The sequence below is a fragment of the Thunnus maccoyii genome, chromosome 11, assembly GCF_910596095.1.
Source record: "Thunnus maccoyii chromosome 11, fThuMac1.1, whole genome shotgun sequence".
Classification (NCBI taxonomy): Eukaryota; Metazoa; Chordata; class Actinopteri; order Scombriformes; family Scombridae; genus Thunnus; species Thunnus maccoyii.
In genome coordinates this window covers 3,089,706-3,112,192 of record NC_056543.1, presented here as the reverse complement: position 1 = coordinate 3,112,192, position 22,487 = coordinate 3,089,706, and the positions used below count along the sequence as shown (strand labels likewise).

Below are 22,487 nucleotides of genomic sequence, written 5' to 3'. Positions count from 1 at the left end.
CGCAGCGTGGTAGGTCTTAGATGTACAAACTGTGCAGATGTCTCCATGCACACCTGCTGTTTTGGTTCATGTATGTGCCGCAGTGCAACGTGCAAAAGGGCTGATTGAAGGTGAATGTAGATCAGTGGGTGTGATGATTACTAAATACTCTCTCAGCCAGTCACATCACTGCTCTCAGAGCTGTGAAACAGCTGAGCCAATCACAGTCAGACGTGATAACGACAGCTGAACAAACAGAAAGCTTTTCCTCAGGAAATGTCAACGCATCACGACATGAACACACATCACCACGAATCTGCAGCCAAAGACTGATGGAGTAGTTTGTTTTCATCAGTTAGTTGCTATAATAATGAAAGAAATAAAAAATAAGGAAATTGATTTTCTAACGCTAGTAATTAATGTTACACAACAGCGTCTGCACTGCAGTGTGCTTCAAGAATAAAACATGAGAAGCTACTTTTGCTAAAGAGAAAGTTGGAAAAGAGGCTGATGAGCAGAATATGAAGTTACAACCGAGCAGTGTGATGTGTGTAGAGGTGTGTGTGTGTGTGGTTATACTGTAGCAGCCAGGTGGCATCAGGTGATTTAATGAAGGTAAATAGTGAACGGTTGTGTGTAATGGCGCTGCGCTCTGACACGACACTTCTCAGAGGCTGCAGGTTCATCAACATATCAGTCCTGCTGCTTCTGATGCTGCAGAGATTAAATGAACTGAAGGAGAAGCTTTTCATACAGTATAAACAGCTGATATTGCACGCACATGCTCAGTGTGCGTGAATGGTCATGTGATGTGCACTTTTAGGCATGTTCGTATAGATGGGGATTTATTCTGAAACTTTAACGTTTGTGTGGACGGAGGTCGTTTTCATTGTAGCCTGAGAGGAAGGAGTCGGTTAAGACAGCCTGCTCTTTGTGACTGTTTCCTGTGTTTCCTGGAGCTCTGAACAAAGGAAGCAACTGTTAATGGAAGATTATTATATTTAACCTCATGGTTTATTGTTTCCCTCCAGATCCAAATGACCTGAAAAGCGTTTATGCTCAAAATGCTTCTCCAGGCAAGAGTGTGAGTACAGAGTCTCAATCTCCTTCTTTGTCCATGTTTTCCACATTATATCCATATATACAGTCTGTTTATCCTTTTAACTATCTGTTAAATACTGTATATACTGACAGATAATACTCTTTTGTATGTGTCACTGTCTTCTCTATAAACACCCCTCATTATATACACATATACACTATTATATACACATTATATACACTAATATTTAGTGTAAATGCAGCATGTGAGCAGCGGTGAGGTGTGTGGAGGTGGGATTACATCAAGGATCAGCTCACACACACACACACACACACACACACACACACACACACCGGGGAGGAGGGATAATAGTAACTGACAGTTCATCTTCACCACGTACCAAGGACACAAAGCATCACATCAGTACACATCATCTACATGTGATTGTTCACAAATGAGATCCATTCATTTAATGTGTCCAGATAGTTTTATGGGATTTGTTGACAATAAGAGAAATATAGAATAACTTTAACACTTATCCTTTAATGTCTGTTAAAAGTAATTTGAACATGTGTGAATTATAATGTGATTTTTTTTTTTAAATTTTGTCTCTTCAAGCAGGTTCCAGCTAAGAGTTGGAACGGAGTGAACGGACACACTGAGGTGTATCTGCAGTACAAAGACAACAAGCCTCAGGTGTGTGTCTGCTGCATGTAGATGTACACACGACTTCAAAGCCCCTGAAAACTTTATAATATGAAATATTCACAAACAAATGAACAGAAATCAAAGTTATTAAAAGAAAACTTTGTTAGATATAATTTATTTTAGGGTTTAACTTCCAAAAGCAAAGGCTAATAAGGTTTTTGTGTGGTTTGATCAGACTTGACTGAAATGACTGATATATAGATGTATGTGACATCACTTTTTTCTTCTAGTAAGAAGTTTATTAACAGAAAGTTTTCAGGGACTTTAAAGGAAAAAAATCCATCCACAAAGACTTTTATAAGTGTTAAAGTTGCACCTCTTGTTTTCTTGTGGTGTATTAATGTTCCCACAGACAGTTAAAAAGTTGTTAAAACATAATTATTATATGATAGCAAAATATTTAAAGGATCTAAAATATGACCAGTAAATATTTCATTAAACATTTTCAGTAGAAATAAACTCCAGCTGCAAAAATAACTCTGTAAATTAATGAACAACAGTGTGAGTGGATTTTCAAGCCCGACGCTGTAATAAATTCCTCTTTAACGTGTCATTTTTATCCATTCAGGTTTACAACAATTACGACGATAATGTTCAAAACCGCAAGGTCAGTTCCTTCAGTGCTTCCAGGTCTCTCATGGTGGATCAATTCAATTTTAATCAATTTTAAAAACACAGAATATCTGCGTAAAATATCACCTGTCAGCAGCTTTATCTCTAAAACACCAGTGTCGGTGTTTAATACCTGTATTTATTGATGAGCAGGTTCAATCGAACGTTGTGTCAGATCAATGACAACAGTCCTGCTGTGTTCGGGTATATTGACGATCACAGAGAGTTTCTTAACAGCGACACAGTCTCTCACTGAACACAAAAGCTCAGTTTTCCCCCATAACCCTGGAAATCGTCTTGGGAAAAAGCTCCTTTTTTGGGGTGTAAAAGTTAAAGTTGCACCTCTTGTTTTCTTGTGATGTATTAATGTTCCCACATATAGTTAAGAAGTTGTTAAAACATAATTATTATATGATAGCACATTTTTTAAAGGATCTAAAATATGGCCAGTAAAAATACAACACCACACTCCAGCCATATTAACAAAGTTCCTCTTTAACGTGTCATTCTTATCCATTCAGGTTTACTACTGTTACGACGATAATGTTCAAAACCGTAAGGTCAGTTCCTTCAGTGCTTCCGGGTCTCTCGTGGTGGATTCAGCAGCGGTCGGGGTGTCAGGTTTCAGGTTTCGGGGGGATGCTTGGTGAACAGAATCATTCTTAGGCTGAATCTAAATGTCCAACCTCTGGACCTGAAGGGAAACTTGAGCCACTTTCTGCATTAAAGTTTGTTTCCAGGTGTTGGGGAGTAAAATACTGACGACCTGACACACAGTGAGTCTGAGTGTCGTGTTACTAAGAGACGATCTAGTTGGAGAAAAAACCTGCATTGATGATTGTTTGGACTAGTTTATTAAAAAGTGTGAAGTCCTTAATAACAAACCGTCTCCTAGAAATGACATTTAACTGTATTTGGCAATTATGTTTTGAGGATAATTGTAATTGCTGCCTGGATTATTGTCACTGACAGTGTTTTTTCTAGTGTAGGAGCTGCTGCATATATTATAAAATGTGTCTGTAGTACAGGACTTTCCACATGTGAAATCTAATAAATTGCTTCATGTGATGATGAAGCTGAAGACTATGAGTTTAAAACAGAAACCTCTGTAGCTCCTCATCTGTGCTGAATGCTAGCAGCTCCAGGCTACATTAGCCGCTACTAGCATAACACACCACAGTCTTCCAACTGACTGTCAGAGGTTGTGTTGCATTATGGGTAATTTAGGGGCCAAGTTGTGACAAGGAAGAATAAAATTGTGCAGAATAAAAACGTTGATATCGGGTTCTGCTGCATCGATTTTGATCCTTTTTTAAAACTTTCCATCCTGAGTGACGGAGTGAAATGATAAATCTGTGGAGGACTCTTTTAAGAAGTGACTTTGATCATACATACTATGATGTGCTCACTGTTAAGTTTGCGAGTGTGCGATGACTCCAGAAGTTTGCAGACTTGGTGAATTGTGGATTTCAGCTCTCAAGCGTCAGCGAGTTCAGGAAAGTCCAGACATTCTGATTCAGCCTTGGTTTCTTCAACCTTTTTGGATTAATAGTTGTGTTGGGTTTATTGCATGCAGTTTTATCTTTCAGTCACTTGATGTATTTGCTCTACATGGTAAACCCTGCTCATCTATCACCCCAAACAGGTTCTGGATTCAAGTTCTAATCCTTAAAGTTTTCATTAAATCAAACCCAGTTTTTAATGATATCTATGTTTGTCAGCACTGATTATTTATACCCCAGTTGCTCTTCTGTTATATTTCTGACAGTGTTTGCTGTAGTGTTAAAGGACAGTTCACAGTTTTTCTAGTCTGTTTTAAACCAACAGGTGTCCGTATGAACAGTGAAAGAGGTTTTCCTCGCTGTAATCATTCCTCCTGTTCATACTGGATATTAAAAGGTCCTTCAAATGTGTTTTCAATGTAAGTGATGGAGGCCAAAATCCACAGTGTGTCCACACAGTCATTTAAAAGTTGATGTGAAGCTTATATTCAGCTTCAGCAGTCTGTGGATATCTGACACATTTACAGTCTTTTTAGCATCAAATTCCCTCTTTGTGTTTCCTCGGACAGTGTTTCCCTGTTGAGCTGCAGGTGGAAGTATAGTAACAAAAAGAGGGACTTTGGCACTAAAAAGACTGTAACGTTGAAAGATATCTACTTGATTTGACTCATTTGGACGCTGAAGCTTCATATTAGCTTCAGATAAACTTTTAAATACATTTTTGAACAGAAGGAGGACTGTGGATTTAATCCTCCATCACTTCTATTGTAAGTGGATCTTCTAATGGTCAGTATGAACAGGAGGAATGATTACAGCAAGAAAACGACTTGTGAATACTTGTGAAAATTGTGAATTGGTCCTTTAAACTACACCAACGTCACCAAATCAACCAGGACTGAAATCTTAAGGATTATAACTTTTAATGTTGGAAAATGGTGTTTGACACAAGTTTGTGTTGAAGAATAACATGTTTTCTCCTGGAATGAAGGCGGGTGTTGTGATTGTTTATACAAAGGATGAAATCATGCATCATCTGAATAACTTTGGTTCATTTCTTTCTATTATCGTGATGCTTTCAGTGATGTTTCTCTTCAGATTAAAAATCACTAAAACATCACAAAAACACTCAACGTTACTCTGATTGATTGGCTCTCGGCTTCCCTTTGTTCTTCCTCCATCACACCTGTAACAGCTGATCATCCACCTGCTCGTCTCTCCTTCAGAGTTACGACACCGAGCTGTTGTTGCCGCGGGATACCGTCCGTGTCCCCGTGCAGCCCGTCGTGGTGGTGAAGAACGAATCAGAGCCGTCCGCCATCAGCTTCATGGGAGCCCTACGCATACCGGTCAGTTACACACTCACTCACACACACACTCACACACACACTCACATACACTCACACTCACACACACACACACTCACACACACACTCACATACACTCACACTCACACACACACACACTCACACACACTCACAAACACTCACACACACACACACACTCACACACACTCACACACACTCACACTCACACTCACACACACACTCACACACACACACACACTCACACACACACACACACTCACACACACTCACACACACACTCACACACACACACACACACACACACACACACACACTCACTCACACACACACACACACACACACACACACTCACACACACACACACACTCACACACTCACACACGCACTCACACACACACACACATACACACACTCACATACACACACACACACACACATACACACACTCACATACACTCACACTCTCACACACACACTCACACACACACACACACACACACACACACACTCACACACTCACACACACCTGTTCCTGTAAATCCTCTAAATTAGTAATTGTATTAGTTTGAGTTTCAGAGGAAAACTCACATCGTGCTCTAAGTTTTTTGACAAAAGAATCTTAACTCAATAGTCCACTTACAAGACTTTTCAGCAGTTTTCAACCACATCTCACTGACTTTCTGTCAATGAAGTTTGCTCAGTTGTCGTGGAGACGGCTTAGCTGTTATCACGTCAGTCATGTGATGATAGGTGCTGGTTTATTAGGGGCGACAACAAACCGAGCAAACTCCATCTGCTGAAGAAAACTGTGAGATGTGGTTGAAAGCTCTGGGAAAAAAAACATGGAGTATGGACATTTAGCAAAGATTTTTTTTTGTCCAACTACTGTTTCCCTGGTCAAAAATAAACTTTGACCCTCATGGTTTAAGTAATTTTTTCAATACTGATGAGAATAAAACTCTGCAGGGGAAAAGAGAAATAATTTAATGTTTTCAGTCAAAACAGTAAAAACACAGAATATCTGCACTAAATATCACCTGTCAGTTGCTTTATCTCAAAAGCCTAAACACCAGTGTTGGTGTTTAATATCTGTATTTGTTGAACAGCAGTGAATCAGTTCATAGATTCACTGCTTTAGATGTCAAATAGTCTTTAACATGTTTTCGTTAACATATTCAGTGTGTCTCTGTATTAGACTGTGAGGCTGCTTCTACACTATAATGTCTAATTTGTAAAACTCCTTTTGTGTCTAAATGACTTGTTTCCACACAAACACTCACAGTGAAACACCTGAACGATAGAAAACTAACAGCTTCAATCAAACGATCACAGAGAGCTTCTTCGTCGACCGGACAAAAGTCCACATATGCTATAAATTATAATAAAACACCCAAAATTCAATGAAAGTCATTACTTTTACTTGCAAAGTGTGTGGTATGGAACCATCCATGTGATTCTCAGGTAATTAGATAAAAGAAATCCATAATTCTGATATGAAAACATTTGGGGTCAAATTCAACCCGAGGACAACAGGAGGGTTAAACTGACACACAGTCCTTCACTGAACAGACGTTTGTCATTTTACAAAAGTTCAGTTTTCCCCCTTTAACACACTGAAACACCAAACCTGCCTTTTAAGATCTACACACCCTGGAAATCGTCTTGGACAAACTCCTTTTTAGTGTGTGAAAAGACACTACATTTTATCTGGTCAGAGGGCTGAAACAGAGAGAGAAAGATGCATTTACAGGTTTAACAGCTAAGTGTGGATGTACTCAAGTCAATGAAGTCAAGAGGTAATTACTGTAGGAAGGTTTTTACTGCGTTAGGGTGACGTTGCCGAGGCTGGTACTGTCACAGACAGTCTATTGTATTACTGAGTGTGCTGTTTGTCTCTGCAGGGAGTCATCGAGTTCTCTCTGTGTCTGCTGTTCGCTAAGCTGGTCAGCTACACCTTCCTCTTCTGGCTGCCGCTCTACATCACTAAAGCAGGTGAGAACCGAACAGAACCGCCGATACCGACATCCTGCAGAGGAACTCAGACGCCGTTTCAGTTTGATACACGACTTCATAGCCGTTAACCGTTTCCGTGTTTGCTGTTTCTACATGGAATTATGTTGAATCCTCAACGTACAGCACTGCAGGACAACATGCTGTATATGTTGTTTCACTATATGATGATAAAACTGAAAGAAACAATTAAACACAGGATGCTAAATTTTTATGGCTACTCTGTTATATCAAATGCAGTTATTGTAGATGTCAGGTGCGTCATTTTATACACATTTCAGCAGAATGTCCTGCGTCTTATTTTGAAATCTCCACCTTCATAATCACAACGTCAGCTGTTCAATCTGCTGTCATATCTCTCTCTCTGCTCTTTCAACTTTCAAATAATCTTAAAAAAGAAAGTTCTTTGGGTTTGAACAGTCAAATTCTTCCACAGCAAACTGGTAAAAAAAAAAACATTTCTGCATGGAGCTGAAACAGGAAACGGTCAAACACACACTGTCGCCACAAAGCTCTAAAATATCAAGATTTATAATTTTACTCTCTGATTATAAATGAGATTTTCTCCTACCTGAGTAATCCACTCATTTTGGTTTCCATTTGTAAATAAAATCACTGAGCTTAAATTTTTATTGTTATTACAATAAAAAATTTCCTTTTAATTTGAATTTGTGGACACCGACTGACGTGTGTTATTGGTTTTTTTTTTCAGCGTATGAGTAAATAGTTTTCCGTAATGTTTTTATGATTAGCTGTTCAGCCGTGTGTGTTTCAGTGTAACCTCAAAGACTGGAGGCTAGCGTTGCGTTTCACTGAGCGTCAGTACCCGGTGTCGTAACATCATCTGCACACTGATGATTACACTGAGCTGATACAGTATCTCTGAAGCTGCCTGAATAATGTCACACTGATATTGTGCTGCAGCCAGATCACTTTTATCACCACAACTCATGTGTCAGACAAAGCAGCATGCCAGCATCAGATTATAAATAACAGCTGTGTGTGTGTGTGTGTGTGTGTGTGTGTGTGTGTGTGTGTGTGTGTGTGTGTGTGTCTCAGCTCACCTGGATGCCAAGAAGGCCGGAGATCTCTCCACCCTGTTTGACGTGGGAGGAATCGTCGGTATGTTGGTTTTGTTAATATTTTCCTCTTATCTTATCTTTAGAGATAGACGAGTAATGTGACTTTAATATTCATGTCAATAAAGCTTGTTTGAATTTGACAATTGAAGACAGATAGTTGTCATTTTTCATCTTACAGTCACTCCTTATATCCGAATATTTACTTACCTTTATACATTATTGTCAGTATGACAAATGATGTTATTTCCTGGTTCATTACCTCTCTGTTACATGTGTGTGTGTGTGCGTGCGTGCGTGTGTGTGTGTGTGTGCGTGTGTGTGTGCAGGAGGGATCTTGGCAGGAGTCATCTCTGATAAACTGGGGAAGAGAGCCACCACCTGTGCAGTCATGCTGCTGCTAGCTGCTCCTACAGTAAGACGCTGCTACACGTATGCAGAATATTTCCACACTGCGATATGAAACTGAAGCTAAAGACACATTTCATTCATGCGTTCTGATGTTGGATTATTACGTTGAAACCAGCATCAGACAAGCAAAGAACTGACTGATAACCATCTCTGAAGAAAGAGTTTGTAGCTGACGGTCCGGTTAACCTGCATGTCTGAGTCTGTCTGCATCTGGTTTATAATATTCATTAAGAGGATGAGACGTAGCAGCAGGACGGTTTACTGTATACCTACTTTAAAATATCCACAGATCAGTGCACATCCTACTGAGGGAGGCTGCAGACAATCATGTAATCTGTGATGTTTACTGCAAACACACTTTACTGTGAGACTTTTGCTCCCTGACTTTAGTCTTTCAGGCAACAAAAATACCTCCATAACACAGCATCACACCTGGAGAGAAGAGCTGAAACTCGTCTACAGAAAGAGACGATGTCTGACCGTCATGTCTTGTCTTTGTCTTGCAGCTGTACGGCTTCTCCATGATCAGTGAGTTCGGTCTGGGGCCGACCATCGGTAAGAGACACATCACTATCTGAATGATTAGACTATTATTGTTAGATATTTTCCTTTTGGAGCAGCTGCCTGGAGGAAATGTCTCATCAAACATGGATCCATCATGTGATGGGTTTGATCATGATGGACAGTCAGACATATGTCTCAGAAGGACACGTCTGAACCAGCTGAAGAGTTAAAAAGTGAGAAATAATTAATCGAGAGGTTTTTACTCTTACTGACAGCCAAGTGTGAGCAACTCTCAAGTGATCACATGATTGATCACATGAAGGACTAGCCAATCAGAGATCCCCTACATCTTCCATACTGTACATTCTTTTATAAAAAAAAAGTTAATTTTATTTATAATTTATTTGGAACAATGAATAATGACATATTTATAATGTAAACATATATAAATAGGGATGAAATAACAGAAAATAGGCTGAAATGGAAACGTTGGTAGACAACTAAGAGAAATCTTATAATAAAGAGAATTTAAAGTGCAGACGATGATGATGAGAAAGTACAAATCAAATCAATTATTTATTCTTGTTGATTGTTTGCGCCCCCTGTAACAAATACAAATAATATATAAGACTGAAACGACTCTACTCTTGATGCTGCTGCTGCTTTAGTAACATATTACTGATCATGACAGATGATATTTAGTCCAATCAGACAGGAAACTGAGTTTCTGCACTGCATCATCATCATCATCATCATCAGAGATCCGTTGTGAGTCTACAGCCAACCAGCAGATGGCGGCGTTACAGCACAGAGGAAACACTCTGAGGAGGAGAGAGTTTTGTCTCAATATCCACAGAACATGAAAAAGATTAAATCAATTTATTAATGAGACGATGGATTAGTGTGAATCTTAATGTTCACATTAACCTCGTCTGTTTCAGTGCAATAATTATTAACACAAGTTAGCTGTGAAATACAAGAATTCTTTCAATTTCAGGTGTGAAAGAGGAACAAAAAGAATAAAACATAGAAATTATTAATTAAAGGACAAGTTCACCAATTTCCCAGAGTGTCTTAAACCAGCAGTCAGGTTTTCCTCGCTGTAATCATTCCTCCTGTTCATACTAGCTGTTAAAAGATCCTTCAAATGTGCTTTTTAATTGTAAGTGATGGAGGCCAAAATCCACAGTGTGTCCACACAGTTGTTTAAAAGTCTGTGTGAAGCTTCTATTCAGCTTCAGCAGTCTGAGTTAGTCATATCAAGTGGATATCTGACACATTTACAGTCTTTGTGTTTCCCTGTTGAGCTGCAGGTGGAAGTATAGTAACAAACAGAGAGACGTTCTAAAGGTTTATACAAACCTGCTCATACGAGAGTTTCTGAAACGAAACCTTGGACGCTGGTTTGGAGTGAAATTGCGAAATCATCTAATGAATACCAACACATGAGCAAAATATCTTCAATCCTGTGAGAGGTCCAGAGAACTGAGGTCACATGACCCCGTCTCATCTATCAGAGGAGCTGCTGGGCTCTGATTGGTCGATTAGTCGAGTCTTGATGATCGTCAATAGCTCGTTCGGCGAGGACGCTTCGATTCGACTGATGACTCTTCTTCTCTGTGGTTTTATTCATTCCCAGCGAGTTCGTGACGGCCACAGCTGCAGCTCGTTATCCTCACAATATGCTACACAGGGAGTCTGTGAACGTCGTTATGTGACAGTGTGATACAGCAGAGGATGAGCTGCAGCTGCTGATGTGGTGTCATTATCATGTTTATGTGTTATGTTTCCAGCATGAGAGAGAGAGGGAACACGTGGAGCTGGTCGGCTGTAGAAACTCAGATTTCTGTAAACTAAGATGTTTGTTTGTGTTTTCCAGGCATGCTGTTGGTGTGTGGAGGTCTAGTCAACGGCCCGTACGCCCTCATCACCACCGCTGTGTCTGCTGATTTGGTAAACGTCTTTAAATCTAGTTCAGTTCTAGTTTACTGAATTTGTACATAATTATTAAAGAAGAAGAGTCCACAGATTTATTGTTGCACTCCTGTAACATTATGCAACTCATGATATTGTCTTTTTTATTCCATGACTTCTTCTTCACTGCCAAAAACTGCCTTTTTCTCTCTAATGAGACCAAACTCTACATGGAACATGTGCAGCTGTGTGGCTGATTGACGTGTTTTTAATAGTTTTTGGACAACAACGGAGGAATAAGATGTATCAGGCTCAGTACTTGTTAGTAGATGAGTTTGTTGTTGAGATTTGTTGACAATAAGATCATCAGTTATATCCTCTAAGCAGCAGCCGGATTAACACGAGTCACTCACTGTTCTGTTTACTTCCCCCCCGGCAGTTTCATCACACCATTGTGTTGAATAAAAAGTTATTAAAGAGGGAAAATAAAGCTCTCTGAGCTGATGAGTTTGCTGTCAGTTAGCAATGAGTTCACACAGTTTATTTAACAGACGTATTTATAGAAGTCAGTGTCTCATAACGTCTCTGCAGAAATTTCAGCTGCGACAGGAAGCTGGATAGTTTCCTCTATTTTTTTTTGCAGTTCCGATAAATTTGCTGTTTAAAATCCTGTTGTGCCTTTAATCTGCACAGTCTCTCTCCCTCATTCCTCTCTCTCTTGACCTTTGACCCCAGGGGACCCACAAGAGCCTGAAAGGCAACGCCAGAGCGTTGTCTACTGTCACCGCCATCATTGACGGCACCGGATCAGTAGGTCAGTATCACTGATCGATAGATGTTTGGATTCATCTGCTGAAATAAATAAATAACGACATGACGTCATACGAACCAACCAGCAGACTAAAATAAGACTGTTTAACTTTTAAAAGAAAAAAATGACACAATCTTCCTCCTGCAACGGCTGCTAATGTTAGCAAACTTTAGCTACATGCTGGCTAACTGACAGTAATGAGTGTGTTTGCTGATGTCACAGATAAATATGATGATGTCATAAAAGCAGCTGACTGAGGAGAATCCACTTGTCCACAGCAGCTTCTGTTCAAGTTACATCAAATCACTTTAATGATCTAATAATAATGTTTCCTTTTAATTTGACAGTTTTCATGATATTTGATATTCACTTAGGATTCAAACTGTTGTGATGTTTTTTAATGATAATCCACAAACACTAACATGTGATCCGGTGGATGTTGACGCTGTCAGGTGCAGCGTTGGGCCCCCTGCTGGCCGGAGTCTTGTCTGCAGGCGGCTGGGATCAGGTCTTCTACATGCTGATGACTGCTGACTTCTGCGCTCTGCTGGTGAGCGTTTTAACAATCACACACAAATATTATTAGCATTAATGATTATAGTGCTGCTAGTTCAAAGGTTCCTTAAAGCTGCACTAATCAATATTTTTATTTTAACAATGAATCAAATGACGTGTCTGCAGTGATGGAAGAAGCATTCAGATCCTTAAAATAAGTAAAAGTACCAAAACAGCAATGTAAAAATATCCAATGTAAGTAAAAGTACATAAGTATTATGAGCTTGATGTAGTTAAAGTATTGCAGTAAAAGTACATAAGTATTCTGAGCTTGATGTAGTTAAAATATTGCAGTAAAAGTACATAAGTATTATGAGCTTGATGTAGTTAAAGTATTGCAGTAAAAGTACATAAGTATTCTGAGCTTGATGTAGTTAAAGTATTGCAGTAAAAGTACATAAGTATTATGAGCTTGATGTAGTTAAAGTATTGCAGTAAAAGTAGTGGTTTGGTCCCTCTGACTGATATATTATTATATATGACATCATTAGATTATTAATAGTGAAGCATCAGTGTTAGAGCAGCATGTTACTGTTGTAGCTGCTGGAGGTGGAGCTAGTTTACACTACTTTATATACAGTTAGCTAGTTTAGTCCAGTGGTTCCCAACCTAGGGGTCGGGCCCCTCCAAAGGGTCAGCAGATAAATCTGAGGGGTCGTGAGATGATTAATGGGAATAATTCATAAGGTGATAATATGTCAGTTGGAGAGTTGATACCAACAAATTCTTATGAAACTAGTAAAATAAATATATGAACTGATATTTGACTGTGTGTGTTTGTGCAGCTTTTGTTGCGGCTCGTGACGAAGGAGCTGGCGTCAACTAAATCCCGTCCGATCTCGGCTGTAGAGTAAGTCCTGCTTTCCTCTTGATCACCTTCTTACTCTCAGCAGACATGATGACTTGTTATAGTAGGAAAGTTCTGCTGTTACTAATAATATTAATGACGGTTTCATAAAGATACGTCAGACTGGTCTGTGGCGTAAAGCCAGACTTCATGTTGCTCTTAAATTAGTCAGTTAGACAGTTTTAAAAATAAAGACTGACTTATTTAAGCGTAAAAAGCAGAGCTGCAACTAACGATTATCTTCAATATTGATTAATATTAATATTAATATTGTTGCTCTCCGAGCTGTGTTTTCCCACTAAAATGTCCCGTAAGTGTTGAATTCTTCTAGATGTGAAACATTTTCATACAGAGTTGACGGGGTCGCTCAGTCAGCCATGTTTTTTAGTTTGGAAAAAAAGTCTCAATTTACCCAGAATTCATAGCAAATTAGTCCTACTAAAGAAAGTCAAGAACTACTTTGTTTCATGTATTAATATGAGGAAGGTTACAGTCTCCTCATCATCGCTCCACACTGATCTGACGTTTAAGTCACATGATTCATGTACATCAGTGGTGGGCAAGTAGTGGCTCGCGGGCCAAATCCGGCCCTGCAGCAAACATATTTGGCCCCCTGATGAAGGTTTTGATTTTCATAGTTTAAAACTTTTACATATTTTTTTCACAAATCTGCTGTAGATAAATAAAAATAAACAAACAAAAGGCTCCTGTAAATCCCAGTTATTGAAATATAACCTGGTTAACAGTGCTACTGGTGCTACTGGTGCTACTGGTGCTGAAATAAAGTAAATAAACCAACCAGACATTCAAGTTTAATGTGTAAATTCCACAACTGGAGCCTGTGTGACACAAACGGTTTGCAGTCGAACAGAAATGGTGTGTTGATGCCATTTTTCCCCTCAGATTAAGTCCTTAACAGTCTTATATACATATGTTTTTATTTTTAAATGAATGAAATGAAATATAACATATAATCTGCTGTGAAAAATGCTGAAACTGGTCCATGGTTGAACCCAGTTGACCCCTGATGTACGTCACCATTTAGTCTGTTTACAACTTGTTCTTGAATTTCCAGCGTTTCCACTCGTATTTTTTTATGTTCAAATTGAAAATACAAATAAAAGCAGTTGGATAGAAACAAACATAATGTTCCCTCATGAACAACAGGTTGAGTTTAAACAGAGACTGTAAAACTTAATGACACCCGACTTATCAATGTGGCGTTAATGTTTGTCTCTACTTCACAGGTTGAAGGAGCACTGAGCACTTTGATTGCACTGCCTTCATGGAGGAGCGCGCACACACACACACACACAGAGTACTGTGTGCATTGAAACCACTTGTCTGAGCCTGAAACGGACTGTGGCTCGGACAGTTCAGATAAACGAGGAAGAGCTGAAGCTGAAGTTCTGACCGAAGAACCGAACAGCAGCAGCAGATTTCACTCGTCTGCACACAGAAACGCACATTTTTATCTCGTGTCCTTCTCACGTCGTCTTTCTATTCTACTTATTTCTTATGGCAGCCGATTTTAACTTTGAACACACTACCTGTTCAGTCCACTGGAGGACTGACAGATATATAAAAGTAGCCTTACATCACATGAATATTAGGACTAAACCAGAAGTGACAGTTATTTGTTGAAAACAGCAACTTCCATGATTGTTCTTATGGATCCCACAGTAGTTATGAGCACATCAAACCATGATTCAATAACATTTAATAACATCTCTGCCTTTATATTTAACCTTAATCATCTTAAAGATCTCCTCCAGACGTGTTTTTAAGACGAGTAAAAATACTCTGTACTATGTTTTTTCTCCACAAAAATGTTCCGTTACCTCATTAAAAATCCTTAAAATCTCCTTCTGCATCATTTTAAAAGCAAGAATCTGTGAATATGAAGATATTTTTCATTTCTAAAGTTAAATCCTTCACTGTAAAGTCCATTACATGCAGCTTACAAGCCGTCAGTGCACAAACACTGAACAGACTTTACAGTGTTAAACTTTAGAAATGAAAAATATCTTCATATTCACAGATTCTTGCTTTTAAAATGACGGAGAAGGAGATTTTAAGGATTTTTAACAAAGTAACTGAACATTTTTGTGGAGAAAAAAACATATCACATTACTATTCAAAGCAGAGTTTTTCTACTAGTGGAGGAGATCTTTCAACTGTTTTTCTGAAGGGATCTTTGTAAAAACTCAGCCGTCCCTCTGACTTTTAAGAGAAAAACAACCGAGCCAATCAGAGCTTCAGGAGGGTTTGAGGATGTGATTGTCAGAACGGGGTTCCTTTGCCTTTTAACCCTGAAAAAACGGCAACAGAAACGGCAAATACGCAGGTTGTTGAAAGCATGAACTTCCTCCTGCTGCAGCTTCCGTGAGGCTAAACGATGACTCCAGCAGGACGGATACGACACTCACCACTGATTGGTTAGAGCTCTGATTGGTTAGAGCTCTGTTCATCAGGCTCGGTGGGATCCATAGTTGATGTGAAACAACTGCTTGAAGTTTGTGTTTGTTATCTGTCAGCCTGCAGTTCGCTGCCAAACACCAAATGTGAACCTTTATTCCTGTGGACTCTTCTAAGATCCATTTCCTGCTGTTATTCAGCAGAGCACCTGTGATATTATAAGTGTGTGTCAGATAACTGACGTTTGAATCGTGTGCACTTTCGCCCCAAAACACAAGGAGACTTAAGAACGGCTGCGTCCGGCCAGTATGACAAATTAAATCCTCCGTTGCCCCTTTCACACATTAAGCTGCAGATTCTGTAGAAATGATGAGAAATGTTTCTCACCTCTCGTGGCATCTACAGACGAGGATAGTTGTGGTTTTATTTGTCAGGTTTTCTGTGTCTTTCCAGAAACTGTTATTGTAGATAATCCACAGACGACCGTCGACAGATCTCAGAGCTGTTTTTCTTTGGAAGAAGAAAGTGCTTCAGCTGAAAACTGTTGACAGCATGTTGTGCAGATTATCTGGGATTTCAAACTGTGAGGCGCCTCCGCTGCAGGGCAGTAGAGAGCTGGAGGGGGGGGGCGTAATGTGCACAAATGGCATCAAAACTCGCTCTTCCTCTAAAGGACACAGACATGAAACACAAATTTTAGATTCAGTGTGACTTTGTGAATAAACATCCATATTTCTGATTAGAAACCAGATAAAAAGATGATCCTTAATAACTGCAGAACTCCTGAGAATCATCACATCTGTAAGTTTTCTTCAGTATCAAACAGGAGCTGCTAACAGCTGATTTTTAATGGAGTCAATTTAATGTCATCAAATATAGGCAAAAAAAAAACACAGGGCTCAAGTTGTAGATCCATGCCAACGCTCTACTTCCTGTTTACATGCCTCAAAGCACTATGGGAACTGTAGTCTACAACTGAGAGCACAATTATCCTCCAAATTAAAGTAAGACAAGACAAAAGAGACAAAATCCATCAATATCTTTATGATTATTGACACTAAAGCTCAGAATCTCAAAATATTCTCCTCTATACGTTCATGTTGAAAACCAGCAGACGTACTGACAAAAACCTCTGATCCAGAGAAACCAGAGCAACGTTTCTGGAAAGACTTTTTTTTTTTAAACAGTTTCTGCAGCACAAACTTCTCTCTGTTGTAAAACGAACCAGAACTATCTGCACTGATAGACGCTACTAGAGGCGAGTGAGGAAAGGTTTGTGTGAACTGACCCTTTATAACCTTTCTGTAAATGCTTGTAGCTTCTTGTGTAAATGTATCTGACGCGTTCAAGTTCATCTCTGCAGTTAAAAAGAACAAAACGGATCTTTCTCCGCTTGTTGCTGCAGCGTTTTAAAATGATGCTGTTTGTGTGAAAGGGGCTCATATCGAGACCACTACAACCCCCCCCCCCCCCCTCCCCCCACCCCCACCCCCCCCCCCCCCCCCCCCCCACCCCCACCCCCCTACTGTGTGAAAGTTGCTGTTTCTGCCACCTTTGCCTTAATCAACCAAAGAGATTGTGGAGTTTTAATTTAATTAAGACTTAATGTTAAAAGCCATTTAAGTTATAAACTGTCCGTTATGTGTGTGTGTGTGGTGGTTTAATGTAAAAATGAAGGCACCAAAGTTGTATTTTTTATATTTAAAAACAAAAAAAATCCAGATAATAATGCTTTCCTGTGTGTGTGGGGGGGGGGGTCTGAGATATTATGAATGTAAAGGTCTTATATATGGATTTATGTCACAGTGCAATGTTGATAAATAAGGTTCAAATTTAACAGTTTTTTTCCAATATTTGATTTTTTTAAGTACAGAAAATCTTCTCATTGAAAATGTCAAAAATCTCACTGTTTGTGATTTTTTTTTTTTTTTTTTCCAGATTTGTTTAATATTTATAATTATATTCTGTTAATTTATTGGCTGTAAACTGTGTCTGAGTGGAAAAAATAATATCTCAAACTCTGGGATCGTTTCTGTCATGGTGGTATCTAGACAACATTAGAGGAGAACCACATGTGTGTATTTATCGTGTGTCGGTGGTAGGCCTAGTACTTGAAACATTGTGTGCCTTGTTTGTTTGTTTGTTTGTTTGTTTGCTAGGCGGTTGATTTTGTAAAGAGATATCGTTCAATTTCGAGAAAGAACTTGTTTCACTCTCAAAGCCTTCTGAGGTGGGGGGGGGGGGGAAATAAAGCGTTTGTTTTCTTCAGATAACTGTTTGGGGCTCGTGTTTTTGAAAGCGTGCTACTACAGCTCGGCTAAATCGGTCGGATTCGTGGCATCGAGGGGCCTCGAGTCTCAGCTGGAGGTGGCAGGTGTCCAAGATGGAAAGTTCCTGACAGACAGAAACCCACTCAGTGACACAGGCAGACTAGATACACACACACTCATGCTCAGGGGTTTAGAACAAACACAATACAAGCATATTGATCCACTTTTTGTCCTTCAATAATAAAAAACCTTCTACTTTCACTTTTACCATCCAAAGGTTTAAAGGACGGGTTTGCAATTTTTCCAGTGTCTCTTAAACAACATTCAGGAGCCAAACTGAACAGTGAAACCTGTTTTTCTTGCTGTAATCATTCCTCCTGTTCATACTGACCATTAGAAGATCCCTTCATAATGACCTTACAATGTTAGTGATGGAGGACAAAATCCACAAAAGTTTATCTGAAGCTAATATGAAGCTTCAGCGTCCAAATGAGTCAAATCAAGTAGATATCTTTCAAGGTTACAGTCTTTTTAGTGCCAAAGTCCCTCTTTTCTAATTTTAAAACACTGGATTCTGTGGATTTTGACATCCGTCCACCCTGCAGAGTTAAACAGGACTACCAACAAGACTGGTGAGGGATGAAAACCAGTTTGCACTCAGAAGGGGCGACTGCAGATCCAATAGCCAGCTACTTGCTCTTGTGAGCAGTGATGGAAAGTAACTAAGTACATTTACTCAAGTACAGTTTAGAGGTACTTGTACTTTACTTGAGTATTTCCATGTGATGCTACTTTCTACATTTCAGAGGGAAATATTGTACTTTCTACTCCACTACATTTATTTGACAGCTTTAGTTACTTTTCAGATGAAGATTTGACACAATGGATAATATAACAAGCTTTTAAAATACAACACATTGTTAAAGATGAAACCAGTGGTTTCCAACCTTTTTGTCTTTTGACGTCTTACAAAAAGCAGTGTGTAGTCGGGGTCACATTTCACATGTCTATGAGTTGTTAACAGCTCCACCAAATAGTGATTTTTCCCTCTAAACTTCTCACATGCTTTCATTTCAATAAATGTTCAAATGATCCAATATTTCAGCAAAAATCAAAGATTAGAGAAAAAGTCCAGAAACTGAAAACAGATTTGTGTATCAGAACTTTGTTTTTTCTTCTTTCCTCTCCCATTAATCATCTCACCACCCCTCAGATTTATCTGCTGACCCTTTGGAGGGGCCCGACCCCTAGGTTGGGAACCACTGGACTAAACTAGCTAACTGTATATAAAGTAGTGTAAACTAGCTCCACCTCCAGCAGCTACAACAGTAACATGCTGCTCTAACACTGATGCTTCACTATTAATAATCTAATGATGTCATATATAATAATATATCAGTCAGAGGGACCAAACCACTACTTTTACTGCAATACTTTAACTACATCAAGCTCATAATACTTATGTACTTTTACTGCAATACTTTAACTACATCAAGCTCATAATACTTATGTACTTTTACTGCAATACTTTAACTACATCAAGCTCATAATACTTATGTACTTTTACTGCAATACTTTAACTACATCAAGCTCATAATACTTATGTACTTTTACTGCAATACTTTAACTACATCAAGCTCATAATACTGATGTACTTTTACTGCAATACTTTAACTACATCAAGCTCATAATACTTATGTACTTTTACTGCAATACTTTAACTACATCAAGCTCATAATACTGATGTACTTTTACTGCAATACTTTAACTACATCAAGCTCATAATACTTATGTACTTTTACTGCAATACTTTAACTACATCAAGCTCATAATCTGTAGGAGGATTTTTCCTGCAGGAGTTTTACTTGTAATGAAGTATTTTTATATTGCTGTATTGGTATTTTTACTGCAGTAAAGAATCTGAATATTTCTTCCACCTCTGGCTGCAGATTTAATGTCGGTTTATTCAAGAAGCAATTTAGTCTTTTGCGTGCTGCAGTGATTCATCGTAATAACACCACAGCCTGTGTTTGCTCCTCTTTCCTCGTGGGCCTTGATGGATGGATCCTGCAGTAATTCTCTCTAGATGCCTGCTGAATTAAATCAGACGCATTCCCACTTCACCACACTGAAGCTTTTCTTTTTTTTTTTTTTTGTTAGTTACATTTTCACACACTGCAGTAAACTCAGAATTAATTTTATTTATGAAAATACCTTTTTCTGGTTAGTATATGTGTGTCAGTGTGTGTGTGAATGCTTGTGGATGTGATGTGTTCATGTTCGTGTGTCTGTCTCTCTTTTTTTCTGTATATGTGCATTTATGTGTGTGTATTTGTATGTATTGTGTGTGTCTTTGTGGGTGTTTGTATATTGTGTGGGTGTATGCAGGACGGTGTGTATTGAGCTGCTTTAACCACCAAGGACGAAGCTCATATGAAAGCAGAAACAGAACCACTTGATAAAGGGTTTATAAGTTGTAACTAATGGATTTATTAATGATTAATGCTTAATAAGTCAGTTATAAGCTGTTTTGGGATGCCAGGTTGTTAAAAGTTTAAGATCATTTCTATTTGGTAATAATGTTTATGGGTTTCTCACTTTGTCATAACCCATCAAATCTGCAATTATATACATTAATGAGTAATTGATAATCATAGTTTATTCAATCATCCTGCAGTTATAAGTGTTAATAAGTAGTGAGTAAGAAATTGATTTTGATTAGAGATTTTTCATGATCTGGCAACCCAAATTATGTTCTTATTAATGGCTTATAACTACATCTATTAAGATATGGTACATTATTATAGTACACACACACACACACACACACACATATATATTACAGTCTCAGGAGAGTAGTTCTGTGTAAGGCAGACACCACAGGTCTGTTGACGCTCTGCTAGCTTGTTGTGCTTCGTATCACAAGTCTTGACTTTGTACAATCAGTCAGAGTCTGATCAATACTATGAGCATGAAAAAACTATTGATTGTTTACTGTAAAGGGAATCGCGTCCTCGCACATTCCTCTTAATGACACAGAACTACTCTCCAGACACTGAAAACATGATGCTGTTATTAGTCTTTGGAGCCGTTTCTAAACAAACTAACGTGACCAAACTCTTCATGATGAAGGAACATGTCACCCAGTGCAGCGGTGTCGCTCCCTGACGTGTGTTTAAAGTTGCAGTGCACGACATTCAGCCACTAGATGTCGCACTACAGCACCAACATCTCAGAACAAAACAAACGTGTGTGTCGTATGAATGTATAAACATAACTCTTTATATTTATATACTCTCTCACAATATAAGTCTATGAGAAAAAGTCTTTTTGGTTCCAATAGCATCTCATGACGTTGTAATTTCAGGGTTTTATTTCCACTATATCAAATTGGCTTCAAAGCCCGGCGCTCTTCCTGTAACCAGTTGATACACCCATGGTGTCGTTTACTCACTTTACTCAAGTTAGAAAAAAAAAAGAAAGCTGACAGCTCACGAAACTCAAATCAAACTGTCAAACTAGGCAGAGCTGATCAAATATGAAGATTCTGTTACTGCGTTGCCTTTTTCGTGCCTCAAATGTTTTCAGAAACATATTTTAGTGTTTAGCTGTAATTTGAGAACATTCGTGATGTGGCGGCCATCTTGGAAACAGACAAGGAAGACATAGCGGGACTCACATGCACTAACATGCACTCACGGCCGGTCCGGCTACAAAAACAAAGAACAGAGAAGCTCAGATAACAACACACACAGAGGGAGTGTGACTTTATTCACTGCTCAGGACGCCTTTACTCCACTATATCTTTACATAGCAAATAGTTGTTTGTTGACATCCAGTGAGGCTCAAGAAATAGTTTTTCAACAACAACAGAGGTGCACAGCACAGAGGAATAAGATATATGAAAAAAGATTTTGAAAACATGGCTAATAAAAGGGCGTCCAGTCACCTGTGTGACCATTATCACTGTGCTGATCTCTATACGTCGACATATTTTCTGTACAAACACACAGAACACATATCTTCAAATACATTTAAAAAAAAAAAAAAAACAGTTGCAGTGTTTATTCAGCTCTCATTTATTTGTATTTATATTTTTTAACTGCAATCTCTACATTCTTCTATTTTAAGTTATCTTTAATTATCTGTATATATATTTTTAACAGCAAAATCACAATTATTGTTTGCAATCTTACGTTAATTTTAGCTTTTCTTATTTGTATATTTGACTACAATGTTGTTTACACAGATCTAGTAGATCTTTATTTATTAATAATATTACAGTTTTTGTTTTTATTTCACGCTTGCTTTGGTGATGTAAATCTATGTTTCCCAATAAAGCCCCTTTGAAATGAACTGAACTTAATTGAATACGTCATCATCATAATAAGGTTAGTAGATCAATTTAATGTTGATTTGGATCCAAATATATGTACCAGATTTATAGAAAATATAACTATAGCTGTATTTGTGTGTGTGTGACAGAGAGCGCGTGCGTGT

The 22,487-nt window shown here is 38.6% G+C and overlaps 1 protein-coding gene across 4 annotated transcripts in view; it reads left to right on the top strand.

Annotated features, from left to right (window-relative positions):
- slc37a1 (solute carrier family 37 member 1) overlaps positions 1-15,169 on the top strand; it is a 28,324-nt gene extending 13,155 nt beyond the window's left edge. The window contains exons 9-21 of one of the 4 annotated variants that reach the window (XM_042426884.1): positions 1,011-1,063; positions 1,643-1,717; positions 2,298-2,336; positions 5,067-5,189; positions 7,070-7,160; positions 8,238-8,300; positions 8,587-8,672; positions 9,175-9,223; positions 11,052-11,125; positions 11,822-11,900; positions 12,350-12,447; positions 13,238-13,302; positions 14,547-15,169. In XM_042426884.1, coding sequence (XP_042282818.1) covers positions 1,011-1,063; positions 1,643-1,717; positions 2,298-2,336; positions 5,067-5,189; positions 7,070-7,160; positions 8,238-8,300; positions 8,587-8,672; positions 9,175-9,223; positions 11,052-11,125; positions 11,822-11,900; positions 12,350-12,447; positions 13,238-13,302; positions 14,547-14,562 — 911 coding nt within the window. In that variant the 3' untranslated portion in view covers positions 14,563-15,169. Of the gene's footprint in view, positions 1-1,010; positions 1,064-1,639; positions 1,718-2,297; positions 2,337-5,066; positions 5,190-7,069; positions 7,161-8,237; positions 8,301-8,586; positions 8,673-9,174; positions 9,224-11,051; positions 11,126-11,821; positions 11,901-12,349; positions 12,448-13,237; positions 13,303-14,546 lie in introns of all 4 variants that reach the window. The other 3 variants (XM_042426883.1, XM_042426885.1, XM_042426886.1) reach the window with 3 other exon arrangements.
- Positions 15,170-22,487: the final 7,318 nt, after the last annotated feature.